Here is a 19072-nt window from a genome sequence, read left to right as displayed (position 1 = left end):
ATAGCAGTGTCCAAGACACATGGCTATGAAGATGCATGCCCCAGCCACCTGCACATCACTCCGGCACGCTCGCCCTGCCATGCATCCATGCAGCCTCAGGGGGACAGCCCCGGCTGAGCCCTGGCGTCTGGGAGCATCCCCACTGAAACACCTATTGGGCCTCCTGCCCCATCAGCTCATTTCTGTGTGATGATACACCAGCCATTCATATATAGATTAGAAGGGAGGGAGGGAGGCCAGCCATCCCCTGCCACCCCGGGGATGGGCGCCCACCACAGCCCTGTGGCCTGGCACTGCCACTTCTCACGCATTTCCAGATGGGCTTCAAAAGAGGTGTTTTAAAAACACACATGTGTTAGCCCTCGGGCTGGCCCTTTAAGATTTGAGTGTGGCATCTGCAGCAACTTCATTTTTCCTTGGCAGTACTCCACTGAGCACACACACAGCTTGGGGGGGGGTGGAAATTGTCCCACTCAGGTCCCTCAGCGTGCCTGGCTCCAGGCCACAGTGGGGCTGGGGTGTCCCCCAGACACAGCAGAAACATGATCTGCAAACGGGGGACCAGAGACAAAAAGAGGGACTTACCTCTGGCTGGCCAGCACTACATACCAGGGCTGCTGCTTCACCAGAAGGAAGCCACAGGTTTGCATGATGATGGTAAAGCACACGTTGAGGATGATGGAGAGCAGCAAGGGAGGAGAGATGAGCTGGCCAGGGGGGCGATAAGGTGCCAGCTTTGGATAGGCTTCAGTCAAGCTCACTGGGGAGAAACCAGAGACATTTGCCGTCTGTGGCAGCCCAGGCCACCAGCATCCCTCTACGTTTGCTGGGCAAGCAGAGCCACACATAGACCCCCACCCGCTCATCACAGGTGAAAGCTGCAAAGCCTGGACCTAATCACCAGGCAAGAAGTGGTTTTGATCTCCACTATTTTCCATCTGAACCTCCCCTGAATCTCCCCCTCAGGAGAACAAAGAGAGAAGATGGGGAATATCATCCTCACTTGCCAGTGGGAATCTCCAGTGAAGTCTAAGAGCCATACTAGGTCTCACAGCAGGAACACACAGGAGACCAGGAGCTGAATTTACACTGTCTGAGCCCCACTGACAGTCACCAGAGCAACTGCTCCTCTTCCCGTCGAGTCTCACATCCAAACGCTATCGGTTATATACAGAGTTCTGCACCCATGTTTGCAAAGGACTATAAGCCAAATCCCATGCTCTGGGCCCTGGGAATTGCTCTAGCACCAATGGTTATCATGTTACTGACAGCAGAACTTGGCTCCTTGTTTTTATTTTTATTGGGAAATGAAGTCAACCATTTAGACTCAGGCTTTCAAACAGACACAGCTGGTTTCCCCGAGCAGCTTACTTGTTAGGCAAACCAAAAGGGTAATGACGATGTCTTGTATCAGGTACTGGTGAATCCCAAAGATTTGCAGTTGCTGGAACAAAAAGCAAAGGCAGCACCACCTGAGAACCGACGTCAACTTTGATGATACAAACTGCAGCATCCGACGCTATTTCAGAGCAATGTCATGCCAGCAACAGCAGCTTCACAGCCCTGATGCAACCCCAGGCTGCCAGGTGTCAGCCAGGTTCCACTGAATCCTTAGCTAATTCATAGCACTTGTGGGCAACCCAACACTTGAATGTAGCAGTTGAATGTTTTTCCACCCTTCTTCTAGCAGATACCAATGCCCCTTGGACCGCTTAGATCAGGTCACGCACTCCCGGCCCACAGTAATAACAATGATAACCAGCAATGACCACTTTGTGCCAGGTTTGAAATGTCTTTGGGTAGTAGGGACACAGACAAATTTGGTGTGGCCCAAACTAGTGGCCAGGGAAGCTGTCCCCATGTGGAAACCCACAAGTGCTCCCTGTTTGCCACCGCGGCTGGGCCGTGCCTTGCAGGCTCACAGCCGCTCCCTTTGCTTCCTGTCCTGCGTCCTCCGCAGGGCTGCGCACGGGAGATGTGCATGAACCGAGGCAAGAGAGGTGGCCCCGAGTAAATCCATATGTGAATTTCCTTCATTGTTTTTCTTCTCATGTATTGAAATTTTAGCGGATTCATCACATGCTGATGATACACCATGGTAAATCTTCCTTAGCTACCCTCGTGCATCTGCCTGAGACACTCAGTTCCTTTTCAAGCATTTTTCCCAGCAGAGAGAGGCAGCTGCTCTCCCAAATCCCCCGTTTTACAGCAAGTTCTGCTCCTGGGCACCCACCACCCAGCTAGGCGGGACTCACCCCCTTCTAATTCCCTTTTTTCTTTTGGAAGAGATGAAGCTTTATCACTGGGCTTTTTCCCCAATTCTAGGTGTCCCTACAACCAATCTACCCCCTGCCATGAATTACCCGGCTTTTCACATCTTTGTTACGCCTTGAAGCCCTGTATGCCTTTTCCTCCCTGCTGAGTAATACCACTAAAGATAAAAACCTACAGTGAGCACAGCGTACTGATAAAAGATCGGCACGAAACACTTACCCAAAACAGCAGAGCAGTACCGACAAACTGAATCAGGCCGTAGAGGGTCAGGTATTTAACCACAGCGAAGGAAGCAACCAAAGCAGCTCGACCTTCCCTGCTCGAAACACAAAACAAAGCTAAAACCTCCCTTACAGCTACAGTACCGGGGGTTTAGTGCTACAAGTGGTTTCTGCTTCTCAGGAGGGCAACTCCTTTTGTTTAGGAGCTCTAAGAAGAATAAGAAACAGTTCAAATTCCATAGACAAATATTTTGGCCTCAAGATACTGCAGAGCCACTTAACTGCACATCTGCAGTGTTTTGTTTCTTTGGTTTTACTCTGCAGCTACAATTTTAATACCTGGATTAAGCCGTTGTTGCTTTTTCATTACTAATTTGCTCAACAGTTCTGGGAATCAAGCACATTTCTACACAAACAAGTAATTGTCTTTGCATACATTTGGTTAAAAGGCGTTCTCACTGGCTGTTCCATGACCGTGTGCAGCGCATGGGTATCACTATTTTAAAGTAATGACAAGCAATTCTATTCTGTCACCATTATACCTGCCCTTTCGTGCCACGCTCCCATTGTACCTGTTCCAAAAATATCAGCCACCGTGGCCAATGCTCTCCTAAAACCAGAAAAAAAAAAACCTCCCAGCACTGGAATTTGAGGATCAAAACCTATTCAAAAACCCTTCTGCTCTATTTTATATAGTGATTGAGGGATCAGGTTTGGTTTAGCAGCATCTCTGAGGGTAGCGCACGTCCACTCGCGACCCCACACCCTGAGCTCCGAGCAGGGACCCAGCAAACTCACCTGATCAGCTCTGGCACACACTGGATGTTGGGGATTTGGGAGGTGAAGGGTGAGGCCACGGACGCCTCCTGCTCTGACAGGGATATCCCTGCATGCGCCATTTTCAAAGCCTGAAATGCACAGGAGTAAAAGAAGCTGGAGAGGCAGCCACCCCCCCCCAGCCCACGCTGTATGTTTACTGGTGCTTTACAAGTTTTGCTTCAAGTGTCTTTTGTAATTGATCTTCCTCTATTCTGTGGCCCACCTGATCTCATTTTCCAGATATCTTCCCTCTCCTGAAGCTTAAATAATTCTTTTGTTCATTTAATCCCATTACACCTGCTTACAATCCTTTGAACTACCCTGTATGCTCTTTCCCATTCTGGGGTTTGTGCACACCTCTCCTGTTAAACGGGCTCCTAAACTATTTAAATTACCATTTTATCCTCTTTCTGTTCCTTTCAATCTCGTGTTCCTATTTCTTTTATTGCCCTTTTATGAGCTCCCCGTCACCTGGCCTTGTTGCCTCTGGTTTAGTGCTCAGGTGTAGGCTATGGACAACTTTTATGAAGCAAGCTAATGCATTATTATAAAATTATATTATGATAACATTTATTATAATAATATAATAGATAACATAATAATTTTTTTATGGCTAAGACCCTCAAATTTACAATTGTAAATTTGAACAAATGTGTAAGAAAAAGTCCTTTGCCTCTGTTTTGGGCAGGGAGGGAAATCAAATCAGTAATCCTCTATTATCATCTATGTTAGTATAAAAAAAATAAGCACATAGATAGTATTTTACAACGACACACTGACCAAGTGTCCCCATGAGCTAATTTGGGAAATGCTAGTGACAAGGGGTGTTGGGCAGCCACTTGTCATAGCACTCCTTAGGCTGAAAGAGGTGAAATTTCCCAAGAACAGCAGATGAGCTCCTACGTACCCCGCAGTCGTTGGCGCCATCACCGCACATACCCACGTAGTAACTGGTGGAGGAAGAAGGAGGAAAACACGTAAGTCTCTCATGTAGGGGTTTGATCCTGTGGTGGAGCACCTGCTGGCTTAGTGCTTGCAGGGACATCAGAGCAGGGACGTGTGGTGGCCCTGGAGAAGGCAGCGACTGTTTCCAGAGGACCAGTTGTACATGGGGAGAGGTTGGGGCAGAGTGCACAGGGCAAAATTATGATTAAGGTTTGAAAGAGGCTGTAACAGGAAAGGGAACGCTGCCACTTTATTCCAGACAGTGTTTTCTCCTTGGTACGAGAGGCCACGGAAAGGCAGCAGGATGCGTACGTTTGCAGCTGCTCCTGTGGCTGCAGCTTGGCTTTTACCAGCATTTTCTCTTTGACTGTCTTTGTAGACCCAAAGACACAGGAATTGCTGAAATCATGCAGCAGCTCCCAAACCACCACGTGTGATGTCCCTCTGAGAGAACAGGGAACATCATCCCCAGAGGAAGCATCTCATAACCAATAATTAAGTGTTCCTTTTTCAGAAAGGTATCATGTCCTGTTTATGCTTAGCAAGTGATATCTACAGTTAGCATGAGGAAACATTCCTTTGGGGGACCTGAAGGAGCATCTTCGGGGTCAAACTCCCCACTGCATCCACCAGGTTGGTTTCAGCTCTGCTAAAGCTGCAGCCAGGAGAGCACCAGCAGCCACGCGGGAGGCACTGGGGGTGGGGGCTATTTGTAAATATGGGGTTGTGACTATTTTTATCTCAGCCTCATTTAATGCTGCCTTCTGTACTGCACTAGTGAGAAGCAGTGGCTAAGTTTGGGAGAGGGGTGCAGGTATTCCTGATGCAGAGGGATCCCTGGGGGGGAACTGAGAGGAAGGCGGCCCAGAGTGATGCAATCAAGGATTACGTGTGGAAGAAGGGAGGGTCGGAAAGATGGGCCTGCAGCAGAGCTAGTTGGGACGATCACATTTCAAAAAAACCCCACATGTTATTGGTTTGATTCAAAAAGAAAACAAAAGAGAACCTTACTTGAGTTTCTGAAACTCTTCAACGAGGCTGGACTTCTGGCCAGGAGACATCCTAGCAAAGACAGTCGCGTTCACCAGTATCTGCAAGAAAGAGCAATGGGCTGCCTTGGGCAGGCATTTGTGTCTCCATCACTCCACCGAGGCAGGACAAGGCCTCCCTGACAGGTGGGTGCCTGACACTTGTGAAACCCTCCAATCCCACCTCCCAAACCCTACCATAGTTTTTCTACCCTTAAGGTTCAGATTTCCTCTAACGGCAGATTTATCCTGCTCTGCTTTCTACCTTGCCTGCTCCGCAGGAGGTGCTGGGAAGCCAGCGATCACCCTGTGCTCTGCAGCAGCCTTTAGAGCAGCAAGGCATTATAAGTGCTTCCCAAGTGCAGAACAGATGGTTGATGACAGCAGCAATAACACTGCTCAGCCTGACGTTTCTCCTACCTGAAAATCTGGCCAGAGAGTACAAAATCCAAAAATCTGTCCCAGCACCAGCTATTTTACGGACTGGGTGACAGGAGTCGAAGATTTCTGCTGGTAGATGTGGGTATTTCATGTTCCTGATGCCCCTGCTGAGCAGAGGCCGTTGCCAGCTATGGTAGCGGCACATGGGAATGGTGTTGATGTTTTTAATTAAACTGAAATTGAGAAGGTGACCATGGAGTAACTCCACCGTGCAGCTGCTCGCAGCACCACAGCCACCCCTGTCATTTGAGGTCGTAGAAGATGCCGAAAGCAAGCTGTTTGGGTTAAACCTGAGGCACGGTGAGAGGCTGCCCAGAGTTATCAACTTGTGAAGGGACAACGCTACAGCTACCGTCAGAAAAACACCTTTCTCCAGCTGGAACACCACTGCCGCTTTACAAAACAAGGAGGGCAACTAAGTGCGTTGTTTCCTCTGAACTTACCTTTGGCAGCAAGCTGTAGAAGTGCTTTATAATAACCTGATAGGACTTTCCATTCATTGCAAAATGGTGGTTGCAGGTTTCTCCTTCCAAGGTGATCTTTTCCTCGGTATTAGCACATACCTCCTAGAAATAAGACAGCATTTATTCTCAGACTGAGGTCATAACATGCCATCTCACTTCCCCCTCGTCAGCCTCCCACCAGGCACCCAGGGACACAGCCCCCTGCAGCATCCCTTTGTAAAACTTTACACCTGGAAGTACTTGCTTTTCTACCTGTGTTTCCACACGTAACTAATCCCCGTTAGCCACTTCATTTAGACACTGAAGTTTGGCCCAGCAAATAGTCACACAGACCAGTATGTATAATTGCACATTGCACAAATTAATCCTGCACACTTCAAGTGTGATTGAAGTGGCCGCTGCATCTGCAGAGCCTTGCCAGTTATTTGTGTAGTTATTTTGCATGTTGCCTTGAGCTAAGAGCCACTATATTGATTATTCCTCCCTAATAGGTGCATGGTCAATACCACACTCCATATACCCTGGGGCAGATATGAACTAGCCCCCAGGTTTCCTCTATTCCTCAGAGCTACTTCCAAATCCTTAGCAAGGAGTCCAGGCCTAAGGAGCCTGGGCATTAAACATTAATTAGACACTAAAAGCTTTGTTAATTCCCCCTGGCACCCGAAAGCAGCCATCCCTGGCTGTGCTTACATGGGGAGCAGCTGTGTTTGCTTTGCTCTCTTCTGCCAGTCGCCAGGCAATGGAAGCTGGAGCGGAGCCCTGTGGCTCATTTGCTTCGATGAGGATGACTTTGCTGCCCGTGTGAATCATACCCGCGTTCCTGGCCACCGTGACAGCTGTCTGTAGGTTGTCCCCTGCAAGGATAGTGGAGAGGTAGGCTCCTCACGTCTGCCATAGCACAGTGGCAGCCCAGGTAGAGACTATGGATGTGCCATGGAAGATGCTGGAGGAGTGAATCTCTGTCCTGTGTGCCCTGCAGCAGCCAGCACAGCCACAGGAGGAGCCTGGGGAGATCTACCTGTGACCATGACGCTCCTGATGCGGGCAGCAGCCAGCTCTTGTAGCACAGGCTTCGTCTCCTGCTTCAGGCGGTTCTCCATCACCAGGAGGCCCAGGAACATCAGCCCAGACTCTGCCTCCTCTCTTGGCGCAAGAACAGAAACACACATGCGGTTTCCCAGGGACAGCACAGGGAGCAAGGCTCTCCCTGTGGTTTTTGTTCAACAGGAGAGCCGTGCTCGGTGGGAGCAACGCAGCAGAGGTGTGTGTGCAGAGAGAGGGACAGGGATTTGGTGGAACTGGCTGGCTGAAACCCACAGATTGCAGCATACAGAATTTCTACTGCAGTCCCAATCCGTCGCCATATAGAAGCACAATGACCAGCCTTCATTACCCTTTGATAACAGATTCTGAAATTCAGCTCAGTGAGCCTCGGGAGAGCAGTAGTAAAGCAGGCGATTAACAGTGTAATCAGCATCTGCTGAGAGGAAGGTGTTACAGGGCACAGCTTCCCAATAGGCTCCCCTTTGGTAGGAGAGGAGGGGAAGGTTTGGGGCAGGTTGTAACAAGCAGATAGGAAAGCAGCCCCAAAGCGATACCAGCAGCTCATCAGCACACCTTACCTCTCCAGGCTGCTCACGTCTACATCCTTTCCCAGGTTTAGCACTTTATGGGCCAGGGCAATGACTCTGAAGCCTTGGCTTGTGTATGTCTTCAGCTCCTTTAAGAAATTATCTGGGACTGTTTACAGGAAAAAAAGTTTCGTGGTTAGAATATTCCATCCTTGCTGATTGCTTTTCTAGGGTTAAACGCCTGCCTTTTAGACTGCTTCATGGCCTGGGTTACAGCACTGTGGCATCTCATAGGAGTCAGCCGGTTTGTACCAAGGCCGTGCAACTGACTGTTCAAATAACTGATCTATGTGCCTGTTTTATACTTTTAAAATGCAAGTTAAGGTGCAGGTAGATAAAATGAATTACTGGGCAGAGGACAAATAATAAAGATAAGCGACTAGATTCTGCCCTAAGCTTTACTGCATACGTGCTGAGTGACTGAGGAAATGGTTTTTATGTTTAAGCCTTAATGGGAGAATTCTCACAGTTCCTCAATTTTCATTTCTCTGATCATTCCTGTGACTCTAAAAGCAAAAAGTTCCTTTTACCTTTGCAGTATTTTGTACTCACTACATCCTGCAATCACAGCTTTACAGTGCGGTACCTAATTATTCATTAAGCTGCAATCAATATAGAAACAATCAAGACAGGATAAGAGGAGCTATTTAGAAAGCTGAGAAAGTGAAACATAATTTTGAAGACATTTTTCTTGCTGATGTTGACTTGTTTGGAGGCTTGTGTCATTAGATCTTAGGTTGTTCTAAATTATATGTTTTCATTGTCCCTCAAAGCCATTTTCATCTATTTTCAGGTCAGTGCCATCTGAAATAACAAACTACAGAGCCACAGACCATGGGCACTGTGTTTTCTTGGCATCCTTTTGAAGTATTCGGTGAAAGTGACTGAGTTTCAAGTTTGCAGACAAATTTGAGTATAAGCCTATAATATTGTTGAGCTACAAAAGAGAAAAGCCTATGTTTACTTGCAGAGAGAGGACAGAAGTCTTGGCTCGAGTGTTAACACCAATTATCCTTAATAACAGTAATTTGTATGTCCACAGCAAGTTTCCCATCGCTGAGATTTAAAGCCTTTGCAAGCCAGGTCAGTAACAAAATGCTGAATTTACAGAGCAATAAATTATCAGGGAATTTAAGAACTTGTGCAGCACAACACACTTGCTGTGACACAAGCAATTAGCATGATCCTACATCTGCTGTGGGTATTTTGACACATCAACCTTATTTATGTGCTATATCTTCAGCTGATGCACGTCAGCTAAGGGATGTATGGGGGCTGAACCTCAGGCTGTGGATCTCACTGTCTGTTGGGCTGTGTGCATCTTTAACTTACAAACAAGCAATGAAAACTTGTTTGTAGTACTAACTACTGACATTTAACAAGCCCGAGGCTTGCTTGTGGGAAGAGTCATACACATGCAGTTGCAGCACGGCCAGTGGGAAGGGCGAGCACAGAAAACCTTTTCGGATTAGAGCCCCAACATAAACTCCGGTTTGGATTAAGTCCAAATAAACACTGTAAAGTTGTCCTTTCCCAGTTCTGTACCAGTTTCTTGTCTGCAAAAGCTGGACACTATTTCTGGTGCTCCTTTCATGTACAGGTCATACTGTTCCTCTCCGATCTTCTGTGAAACAACAGACATCCTCTGCAGCCCAGAAGAAAATGGGAATTGATGTAGGATTGCTATTCCTTCCATGGGAGCCTGAAGAGATCAGGAAAGTGAGATGATATTTGAGTCTTTGATTAAACAAAGCAAATGCATTCTGAACTTCAGCTCATTTGAGGCTTTCCTGCTAAGGTGATTTATTATTAATAGGAGAATATTTCATTTATGCTGCCTTCTGGCTATAGGATCAGATCACTGCTTACAAGTTTAGGAACCACAGTCTCAACAACTCTGTCTTCCCAGTGTACTTCCCAGGAACCTCAATGGTTTTCTTTATATTTATCTGGTTTTCCAGGCTTTGTCCCATCCTTTCTCTTAATAATCACATATTAATCTAATATTCCTGCATTTACAGTCCTGGGAACTGAAGTTTGGCGTGTTACAGTGACGTTACCATGGGAACAGAGCAATCCTAGAAACAAGATTGATTTCCTTGTTGCCACAGCACTGTCTTCCCGGTATTGCTAGCAGAAATCACATTCCTTCCACCTGGATGATGCTGGCTGGTTCAACATTTGGACTGGAAACTTAACAATTTTTAACTGTCAAAACTTGGAGCCCCCCAAATGTACTTTAAAGAGGAACAGTGAAGCAAACAACACCGTGCTTTGGGGTGATGCTGATAAATCTGCTAGTAGCGTTGCACAACCATTACCAGTAGGGCTCATGGACCCATGTCCGTGCTTCTAGCTCTAATGCCTTGCCCTTATGTTGCCTCCTCCTGCAGATGAACTCATGCTTTTGATGTTTATTCTGTTTACAAAGTTTCTCTGCGTTATTTTCCACTTACGCTGAGTGTGTAGTTTCATTTTGCCAGCAGCTTTACAGGGTGAGGACTCAGAGAAGTCTGTATCTTTTATTAGTGCAAATAGTGGAGTTGGAAATGTGGGGCTTTTAAGGCCCATGAAGTGCTTTAGATGCCACTTTAGAGCAGCAGCTCCACTTTAATTAGAGTTTGCTTTCCTGGTCCTACGCTTCCAGGGTGTTTTGGGGAAAGGTACAACACGGTACCAAGAGCGGTTGAAAGGCATTTTGCAACCGCTAGCCCAGGTAAATGAATAGCGCATATGCTAGGAGTTTGCAGATGCTGCAGGTTGAAAACACAGAATATTCATTCTCAGAAAGAACTGGACTTACAGTGCTGGCCTTCGGCCCCGGTCTAACAACACAGGTGTTGAGAGCAGCAGCCCCATCCTGAGCTGTGCTGGAGTCATACATCTCCTGTACAAGGAAAAGCATTATTTATGATACTTTTTTTTTTTTTGGCTTCACACCTGTCTGTTAAAGCAGGGCAGCAGCACATGGGAGTGTGTTTCGCCCATACTGTTGCCACTCAGTTGCAGAAGTGTTTTGTTATGATCTAATAGGTCTCCCTATCTACTGTCAGTGACAGCCCCCCTGCAGCTGTGTCCTCAGCAGAAGCCTACATGGCCCTGCGTATTTTGACTTGATGAGAGGAAAATGCTGTGTCAAATTTTGTGGTTTCTCTAAACTCAAGTTCCATACAAATTTAATGCCATATCAATGATGAAGGGAAAGAGAAATATTATGTATCTGTTTTTATCTTCCAGTCTCCTGCTTTTAAAAGACTGTCACTGATGTTCTGTGCAGAAACAGGGTGGTAATTTTCAGTGTAGGATGCTTTTAGCCCTCCATCTCTCTTACTTTACGTGCTGCCAGGGCTCATTCACCCTTACAGTCCCCTTCTGCTGTCATGTGGCTCTGCTGCTGCCTGCTCTTCCACAGGTGCGAGCACCAGCCTGATGCCGTCCCGCAGTGCTGCTGAAAGAGCTGTCATCTGTTTTACTTATTGATTAATCTCTCTTGAGCAAAAGGTTGAAGGAGAAAAGATGAGAAGGCAGTTAACTGCAGAGACCCAGAACCCCTCCATGGCTAGGACATGGCAGGGAGAAGAGCATCCCCTTTCCTTCTCTTGCCTCCTCCCATCCTGCTCCCACCCAAGCAACTCTCCTTCCCCACGGATGAGTCCTGAGGCTCCATCTCTCGCCTCTTCCCCAGGCCTCTCTTGCTGTGAGACTTGCTGTGCACTCAGCTAGAGGCTCCAGCCTTGGTTTCTCCATAGGGATGTCGCTTTGCTAATGAGAGAGAGCAACCTCTCACATACAGGCATAAAACCCTGCCTCTGCGTTTCCTTGGCTGACTTGCGCTCTCTGCACCACGTGGCCAACGGCATGGTCTGGTCATCTGCTTCCAGCAACCAGGCTCCCCTTCTGCTTCCTCACACTCCAGTGTTTCCAAATCAAATTAAGAGAGCAAATGCAGGCAGCCACAAGGAAAATGATGGCTGGACTATCAAAAAGCAGCCACAGTGCTGCAAATCTGTCATGAGGTTAGCAGAAATATCAGAGCAAATTCCGGCTGTTAGGACCAGGACCAGAAAGGATTTTCCCCTACAAGTATATATTTGAGCTTGACTCGTGAGTGAACCCCCATGGGCTGGGTTGAGGGTGTCCTTGCTTTGGATGCGTGCAGAGGGTGTGAGTCACATTACCCAGTGTGTGCCCTCAAACATTTTCAGGTCCAGTGGATCTCCCTGAATCTTCTTATCCAAAACAACCAGTGAATGACAGCTCGCCATGGCTCCACACACGGGTCCCCAGGGTAGAGGAGTGCTGGATGGGAACTTATGGATTTTCTGAAACCTGATTAAAAGCAGAAGGTTAGTGGGACCACTTATCAAAGGGGTGCAGAGACACAAGTCCTCAGCTAGTGCGTACTGGTGCTGCTCGGCTGCGTTCAGTGGAGCCGAGCCTAATAACTGCAAGCAACACGCTGTCCTACCCATCCTTCTGATAACAGGTCAGATGCATTCAGAAGGCCAAAAAACCACCCAATAATTAATTGGGATGAGTTCAACTTGATATGAAGTGACTGAGACGGTAAAACACTCAGAGGGGCTGGCACAGGAGTCCCGCTTGGCAAATGCTGTTTGGTGTTAGACAAAGCAGAGAAGTCACTGTTGGAGAGGAAACAACTTGCAGCAGGGATCGCAAAGAAGTTTGGCAACCTGCCCTAGGAGAAGATTTGTGAAGCTGCAGTATGGAAAGGGGGCGCATCTGCTCAGGCTGGTGCTGGGCACCCACCGGGGTGGATAAGCAGCGTCAGCCCACTCTCAGCACCCCTGGGAGAGCCACAAGGAGCCCGACCTTCACTTCCAGCTGTAGATTTTACATCTGCATGGCCACAGACACCAGATGCTTGTCCCTCACGCCTTGGTTTTAAAAATGGATAAGTTGGTTTACTTCTACTGAGTTCCACCAAGGCACGCTGTCAAAGATTCATGCTGCAGTTTCTTTCTGTGGAAGGTTTATTCCCTCCTTGGCCCCGCAGTACAGACGGAACACGTGCGAGGCTGGGTGGGTGAAGGCTCTATAATTTCATCATGGAAGTTATTTCTCAGAGTCTTCTCACACACACATTTTTCCCCTCTAAGAAACTGGCTGGCTGACAAGCTGTGTCTGCCAGACCACAACACAGCCCGTTACCATTTAGGCTGGCATGTTAAGGAGAAATTTAAATAGATTTTATTTACCTTTGATCACCAGTAGCGTCCCCTGTTACTAAAACAGGCGCAGCGAAATGCATCTGGAAGCAAGCAGTGTGAAGGCTCGCAGCTCTATTAAATGGAACAATGAATCCAGGACTTGTTGTCCCTCTGGGCCATCAAAGTCTGTTCTGTTTCCAGCAAATTATACCTTGTTCTCAGCCTGGTCATAATTGGCTTATTAATTAATTAATACTTGAGGACACTGTGAAACTGCTAAACACCACATAAAACCAACAAACATTTATATCTTATTAAATGTACAATAGGATATTTTGCAAGTTCAATGGAATTCCTTTACTGTCATTGCCTCGCAGTATTCAGCTTAGCTGACAGCTAGTCTTATAATATGTTTAAAGATGTGAATACTTAAGAAAGAGTAATTATGCAAATAACTAAACGAGATCAATGCAGACAGCAATAGCTCCTCCTTGCGTTTTGGCAAGCCACCAGCACTAGTTCCCAGCTGGGTGCAGATTGGCCGTGTCTGCAAAGACAGCCTTATGTTTTGATCCCTTGCAGAGGTGTTGGGGTTTTTTTTATTACATGAATTTATTCTGATATATGGATCCAGTTTCGTTCTGCTGCTCACGTGAGCAGATACTACCTGCAAGGCTGCCTTGACGGGAACCATTCTGGCACTACCATGAGCTGCCCGCCTTTGGTGGGCTCCAAACCTCTTCAGCACACAGCTATTCAGTGAGACCTGCCTGCTGCGCTGGAGGGGGGCCAAAAAGAGATGTGCCTGCGGTTTGGTCCCACTGGAAGAGTATTTTACTGGTTGACACTTATTAATCTCTTCTCATTAATTTGCATCAGATAGTAATTTTCTCTCTGTCCTTTGAGGAAGTATTGGGAATGTGATTTTGGTCCTCTCGCAATGAATTAAACCTTTCATTCATTATGGCATGATTATCTCTGTGGTGTTGAAGTATCTGATATATTAACAACTACTAATGAAACCTGGGAGTTGATGTGGGGTGTGTGATTTGTTCTGGCCACTGCAAAAGATTAATATTTTGAGTTTGGCATAATGTGCACTGCAGAGCTGAAGTCTGTTATCGTATTACAGTAATATGAATTGAGTGGTATAACTCTCAATATACTCATGTTTAATGTTTATATAGCAGATATTTCTTGAGGATTTCAATGGTCTTTGGGCTTGGAATTGAGATGGAGCCTGCCATGGGTTTAAGGGAGTCCCTAAGGACATTTGAGCTTCGCAGGTCTGATCTGTGGTCTCATGGATTTATTTTCATAGCATTTACAGAAGTAGGTGAGATTTGACAGACACCAAAGTTGGCAACACTCAATTTCAGCAGAAGGAGCATTATCCTAACATTTAAGTGATGAAAGGTTTATTGACTAGATTAAGAATATTTATTGAACTGTGCTGAGAATGACATAATTGAAAAGCTCTGTGCATATTCTCCAAATCCCCTCGGGGTAATTAAAAGCGCTCATGCTGCTGCTGACTTCTGTTTGCCTTGAATTAGCAGCGACCTTTACAGCTTTGCCTGACACAGCAGCGCCCAGGTGCCCTCCTTGGAAGGAAGGGGCTGAGCAGGGACACCCGTTGCGCTCTGCCTCCCCAAATGCACCCAAACAGCTCTTGCTGCCTGCTATTTGCCATCTCTCCTTATCCTGTGCAGCTGCCTCCCTCCTAACTAGATGTTTGGGCAGTACATTCACACTGGAGATCAGTTCTTGCTAAATGAAATCCTTCCTTACCGGCTTCCCTCTGAAGGGATGATGCCCCACAGGTCCAGTCCATCTTCTGTCAGCGTGCCTGTCTAAATTTAAATAAATATCTAGTTACCCTGCTATTGCCCACCCTTTCCTCCTGCCACGTCTCCAGAGGTCCTTCCCCAGCTCCTGGGCAAGGTAAGGAAAGCCTCCTGCCCACAGTGCGACCCTGCTGCCTGCCCACCTGCGGGGGATTTTTCCCTGGGGTTAGATCAGGGCAGATGGGGTGGAAAAAGAAAATATCTTGTGTTCCTAGCAGCCCCCAGCACCTTCCAGTGCCCCAGGAAGCGCCTTACTTTGTCAAAGCAAACAAGGTTGATCTGCCCGCAGATATTAATCCTCTGTGGGCTGATGCAGAAAATCTTCTTTTTCTTCAGCCTCCTCTGGGCATAGACAGTGCCTGTTGTCAAGGCAGCGGGGATAGTGGGAGGCACAGGCACGGTGAGGAGGAGGAGGGCCATAGCCACCACATCTGCCATCGGCTTCTGCAAATAGTGAGAGCAACAGGGGTGGTGGGGTGGGAACAGCCTCCGTGCCCTGCTCCACTGCTCTCGGGGGGTCCGACCCTCCTGCCCAGCAGCAACGCACCCCAAGCTCTGCCCCTGGGGACGACAGATTTATTATGCTTTGTTCTGTCCATCTCCCCGCCTCCACCACCATTCCTGGCATCTGAAAACTCTATTGCAGAAGTGAACAATATTCCAAAAAGTGACCGAGGGCTCAGAGCTGGCACCTGAAGCAGGTACTGACCTTGTGGGACACAAACACACACACGGTGTAGATGAGTCCAAACACACCGATGACACAGAGGCCCACGATGAACTTGAAGGCATCTCTGTAGAGTTTGAAGTTCACTGGCTTGGGGTAGAGGATGGATCTCACCAAGTCACCTTTAGCTGTATTGAACCCTGCGTGAAGACGTGCCATACATTGCGTACGTGACATAACGGCGTCATACAGCATTGGTGCTATGTGGGGACAGGTAACATTGCACCAGCCTTAGCCATCAGGTGGCAACAAGCACTTCTCAGGGACGGCAGATCTGTGCTGGACTTGAACTACAAAGAGAAACCAGCTCTCCCACCAGCCTCTGCGGTTGCCCCTTTCCCTCTGCTGGCTAGCAAACGATAAAAGAAATACCGGTTTGCAGCACAACAGCTCTCGCTGGCCCTCTGCCCGTCGGCTTCGTCTGTATGACTTCTGTCCCGCAGAAGAGGACGTGTCTCCGATAATCCTCCATGCTGTGGGTTTTCCAGGGCATCGGACTCTCCACGAGGGGCAAGGGGGTTTTAGTAACCGGAATGCTTTCACCTATGAACAACAGCGTGCAGCTTCACTTAAAGGGGATTTTAAACATCTATCAGGTTCTGCATATTAAAAAGTGACAGCACCCTTTAGGTGCTCAGGTTTGCCTGACTAATTAGCTTGCTTATGTACTCACACATGTGAATTTATGGTGACAGCCATTATAGTTCTAGTTTCAGAGTGCACCAGATAGATAGCTTCTCTGAGCCTTTTTTATGAATGGGCTTGGGCCAAATTTTGCTTCTGACAAGTTCATGCCTTGTAGCGGATCAATGTTTAGGTATAACAGTGACCCCTGTGCTCATACATCGCTTGCTTCAACAGAACCACTGCAAGAACAGAATCTGAAAACTCAAAAAATACATGTTCAGTGTATTTGGGTAGTTTCATTTCCTACTCCTGACAGTATATTAATCCCACTTGTTTTCAATGCGGATAGAAATGCATATTACACAATGGCACTGTTCAAAAGCCCAAGACAACTGTGAATTATTCAAGCCACAGTTTTTCCACCTCCTGCTGCAAACCATTCTAATAAATAGTAAACAATTCGCTGTCAGAACAAATAGAGACATCTCCCTGACAGACAATCTGCACAGGGCATTAGCATTTCAAACTCCACGGTTGCACCTGTGAGCATCCCTTCATTCACAATGCAGCTTCCATCAATCAGCACAGCATCACATGGGAGAGAGAGCCTTTTGCCATCTAAAAGAAACATGTCTCCAGGGACTAAGTAACGAGACTCCAGCTCTTTGCAACCTGTAGAACAATACAAAAATGAACTTTATTTGTGCACAAGTTCTGGGCAGTTAAAAAAAGTCTCAAGGCACACACGTCACCTCCAAACTTCTACACTGCATGATTTAGGGCCAGTGCTTCTTAGAAAAAATACCAACCGAAAAGCACTAGCACAAAGATCGTTCCTCATCTAAACATCTCCCTCCAAGTGGTTGTCTTCAGTTTTATTAGACACTCTGACCAAGAAAACCTATCCAAGGCCTTTACACCTCCCATCACCCTAACAATTGCCCATCTCAACATTTTTAGGAGGCAAAAACAGCTACAACCCCTATTTTACAGGCAATGAACTGAGATGCAGGAGAGAAAGTGCACACCTTGGTGGGAGCCATATATCTACACTCCTTGAAAATCGTTCACAAGCTACTTGACAAGATTGTGAAAGTAGCCTATAGCAGGGCAGGGAAGCAGGGCTCGGAAGGCCAGAGTTGTTATCTAGTTGCTTGTTTGTGAAATTAAATTTTCCAAGCCATTCTTGACTCTTAACACAAATTACTAGGTTCACCTGTATCATTACAGATGCCGCAGATACAGATGATAATGATTCAGATGCATCATTACTGCGGCACACAGGCTGTGCCCACACTTCTCGCTGCCCTGCCCGGCTCACCTCCCTCTGCCCCGTTCTCCCTGCAGCTTGCCCTTCATGTTTCAGCTGTAGAAATCAACAGGAGCTGTGCAATTCCAGATATATTTCAACATGTTAATTAATTATACAGGCTGGTGAGGAAAATGAGACGCGGATGACTCACCTTCGCTCTTCGTGCAGACTGTAACTTGGACTTTGTTATGCTCCTCAACCAGGTCGTGCAGCTTGGTAGACTGCTGTTGATGGGAAAGCAATTGCAGTGTTGAAACACCAATACTCAAGCGAAGCAGGTTACGATTCAGCGCTCGTGCTAACACCACAGAAACTGAACTCTGCTGAGTTATCCAGGGGAGGTTTCACATCGCTTGTTAGAGATCAGGATATGAGCTCATCGAGTTAACCTCGAACGAGCTGTCATGGGAACATGGACCTAATTTTCTTTTTGCTTCCGATTCATGCTGCTGTATCTCCCTCAACCTTCAAGGGGCTATTCCTACTTCATGTCAGAGTAAGTCTTCTCAGCAGCAACACTGCTATCTGCAGTTCCTTCGTAGAGGGTTTCTTTGTGCTCAACAGTTTTACCCTTGCTAGGAGGCTATCAACAGGACAACCAAGTCATAAAGACTATCATTACAACACTGCCATTGCAAGAAGAAAAACAGAAATTCTAATTTAGCTGGGTGTCTGTGCTTTGCCAGTTTTTGCAATCTAATTCAGACAATTACATATCCTGAGATAATGATGAAGTCAACTGTCATTGCAAGGCCATCAGAAAGAATGCCTTATCTTGATTTAAAAGTTGTAATTGCAAAAAACTAATCCCCAAGTGTGGATTTCTTCATTAGCATTGTTCATGCGAAGATGTCAAGCCAGTTTGAAGAATATCTGGAGGCCTCAACACTGTAATTCTTCCTGCCAAAATTATCAGTCAGCACAATAAAAATGGCCTTGCCAAAGAAAGCTGAACAAACCATATCCGTTCTTTGTTCTCTGCGATACCAGGATGGACACCAACACTTTAAGCGCGAAGGTGCGCTCAAAGAGATGCAAGTGCTTGTTCAACATGGGAGTGCTAGTCATCCTACAGATATTAGTCAGAGAAACAAAAACGTGATATGCAGCCAACACACCTGCGCTGGCAAAAGCCCCAGCTCTTTACAAAGCCCTCGCTGAGATCAGCATGAGGGCTGGAACAAGGCAGCGGTAGAAGCGTGCCCTTGGCAGGGCCGAGGGTGGGCAGGAGTGCCTCCTCAGCACCGCGGGCACACACTGCCCCAAGCCCTGCCAGCCCGGGGGCCTGGGACCGATACAGGGAATGTGATGTGGGCTTCTACCAGCCCAGGGAAAAATCAGAGTCCATTCAAACAAAAGCCAGCTCCTGGAAGGGCTCATTATTCCCTCCTCCTGGGCAGCACTTCACAGAGCAGTTCGCCATACCACCTTCTCAAGAAACCTTTCGAAGGGCTGAATCTTGCCCTTCCCCTGTATTTCAGTGCAGCAACAATGATCGTAGCAGTGAATTTGGAGGCAACGTGAGCCGTGCCTGGCTCTGAAGCAGCACAAGAGCATGACAG

General features: G+C 47.2%; 1 protein-coding gene across 1 annotated transcript in view; it reads right to left on the bottom strand.

The window, feature by feature from the left end:
• ATP13A5 (ATPase 13A5) overlaps positions 1 to 19072 on the bottom strand; it is a 33908-nt gene that overhangs the window by 3761 nt on the left and 11075 nt on the right. Inside the window, exons 8-26 of the mRNA XM_054204776.1 lie at positions 17662 to 17734; positions 16739 to 16870; positions 15944 to 16114; positions 15554 to 15711; positions 15100 to 15288; positions 14789 to 14850; positions 12005 to 12155; positions 10630 to 10713; positions 9372 to 9528; positions 7818 to 7935; positions 7214 to 7338; positions 6886 to 7049; positions 6172 to 6294; positions 5271 to 5350; positions 4222 to 4264; positions 3294 to 3403; positions 2494 to 2590; positions 1372 to 1444; positions 586 to 760 (exon numbers count right to left, since the gene is read on the bottom strand). Coding sequence (XP_054060751.1) covers positions 586 to 760; positions 1372 to 1444; positions 2494 to 2590; positions 3294 to 3403; positions 4222 to 4264; positions 5271 to 5350; positions 6172 to 6294; positions 6886 to 7049; positions 7214 to 7338; positions 7818 to 7935; positions 9372 to 9528; positions 10630 to 10713; positions 12005 to 12155; positions 14789 to 14850; positions 15100 to 15288; positions 15554 to 15711; positions 15944 to 16114; positions 16739 to 16870; positions 17662 to 17734 — 2285 coding nt within the window. The remainder of the gene's footprint in view (positions 1 to 585; positions 761 to 1371; positions 1445 to 2493; positions 2591 to 3293; positions 3404 to 4221; positions 4265 to 5270; positions 5351 to 6171; positions 6295 to 6885; positions 7050 to 7213; positions 7339 to 7817; positions 7936 to 9371; positions 9529 to 10629; positions 10714 to 12004; positions 12156 to 14788; positions 14851 to 15099; positions 15289 to 15553; positions 15712 to 15943; positions 16115 to 16738; positions 16871 to 17661; positions 17735 to 19072) is intronic.

This window comes from Rissa tridactyla, chromosome 6, assembly GCF_028500815.1.
Source record: "Rissa tridactyla isolate bRisTri1 chromosome 6, bRisTri1.patW.cur.20221130, whole genome shotgun sequence".
Classification (NCBI taxonomy): domain Eukaryota; kingdom Metazoa; phylum Chordata; class Aves; order Charadriiformes; family Laridae; genus Rissa; species Rissa tridactyla.
This window is presented reverse-complemented; position numbering and strand designations above follow the sequence as displayed.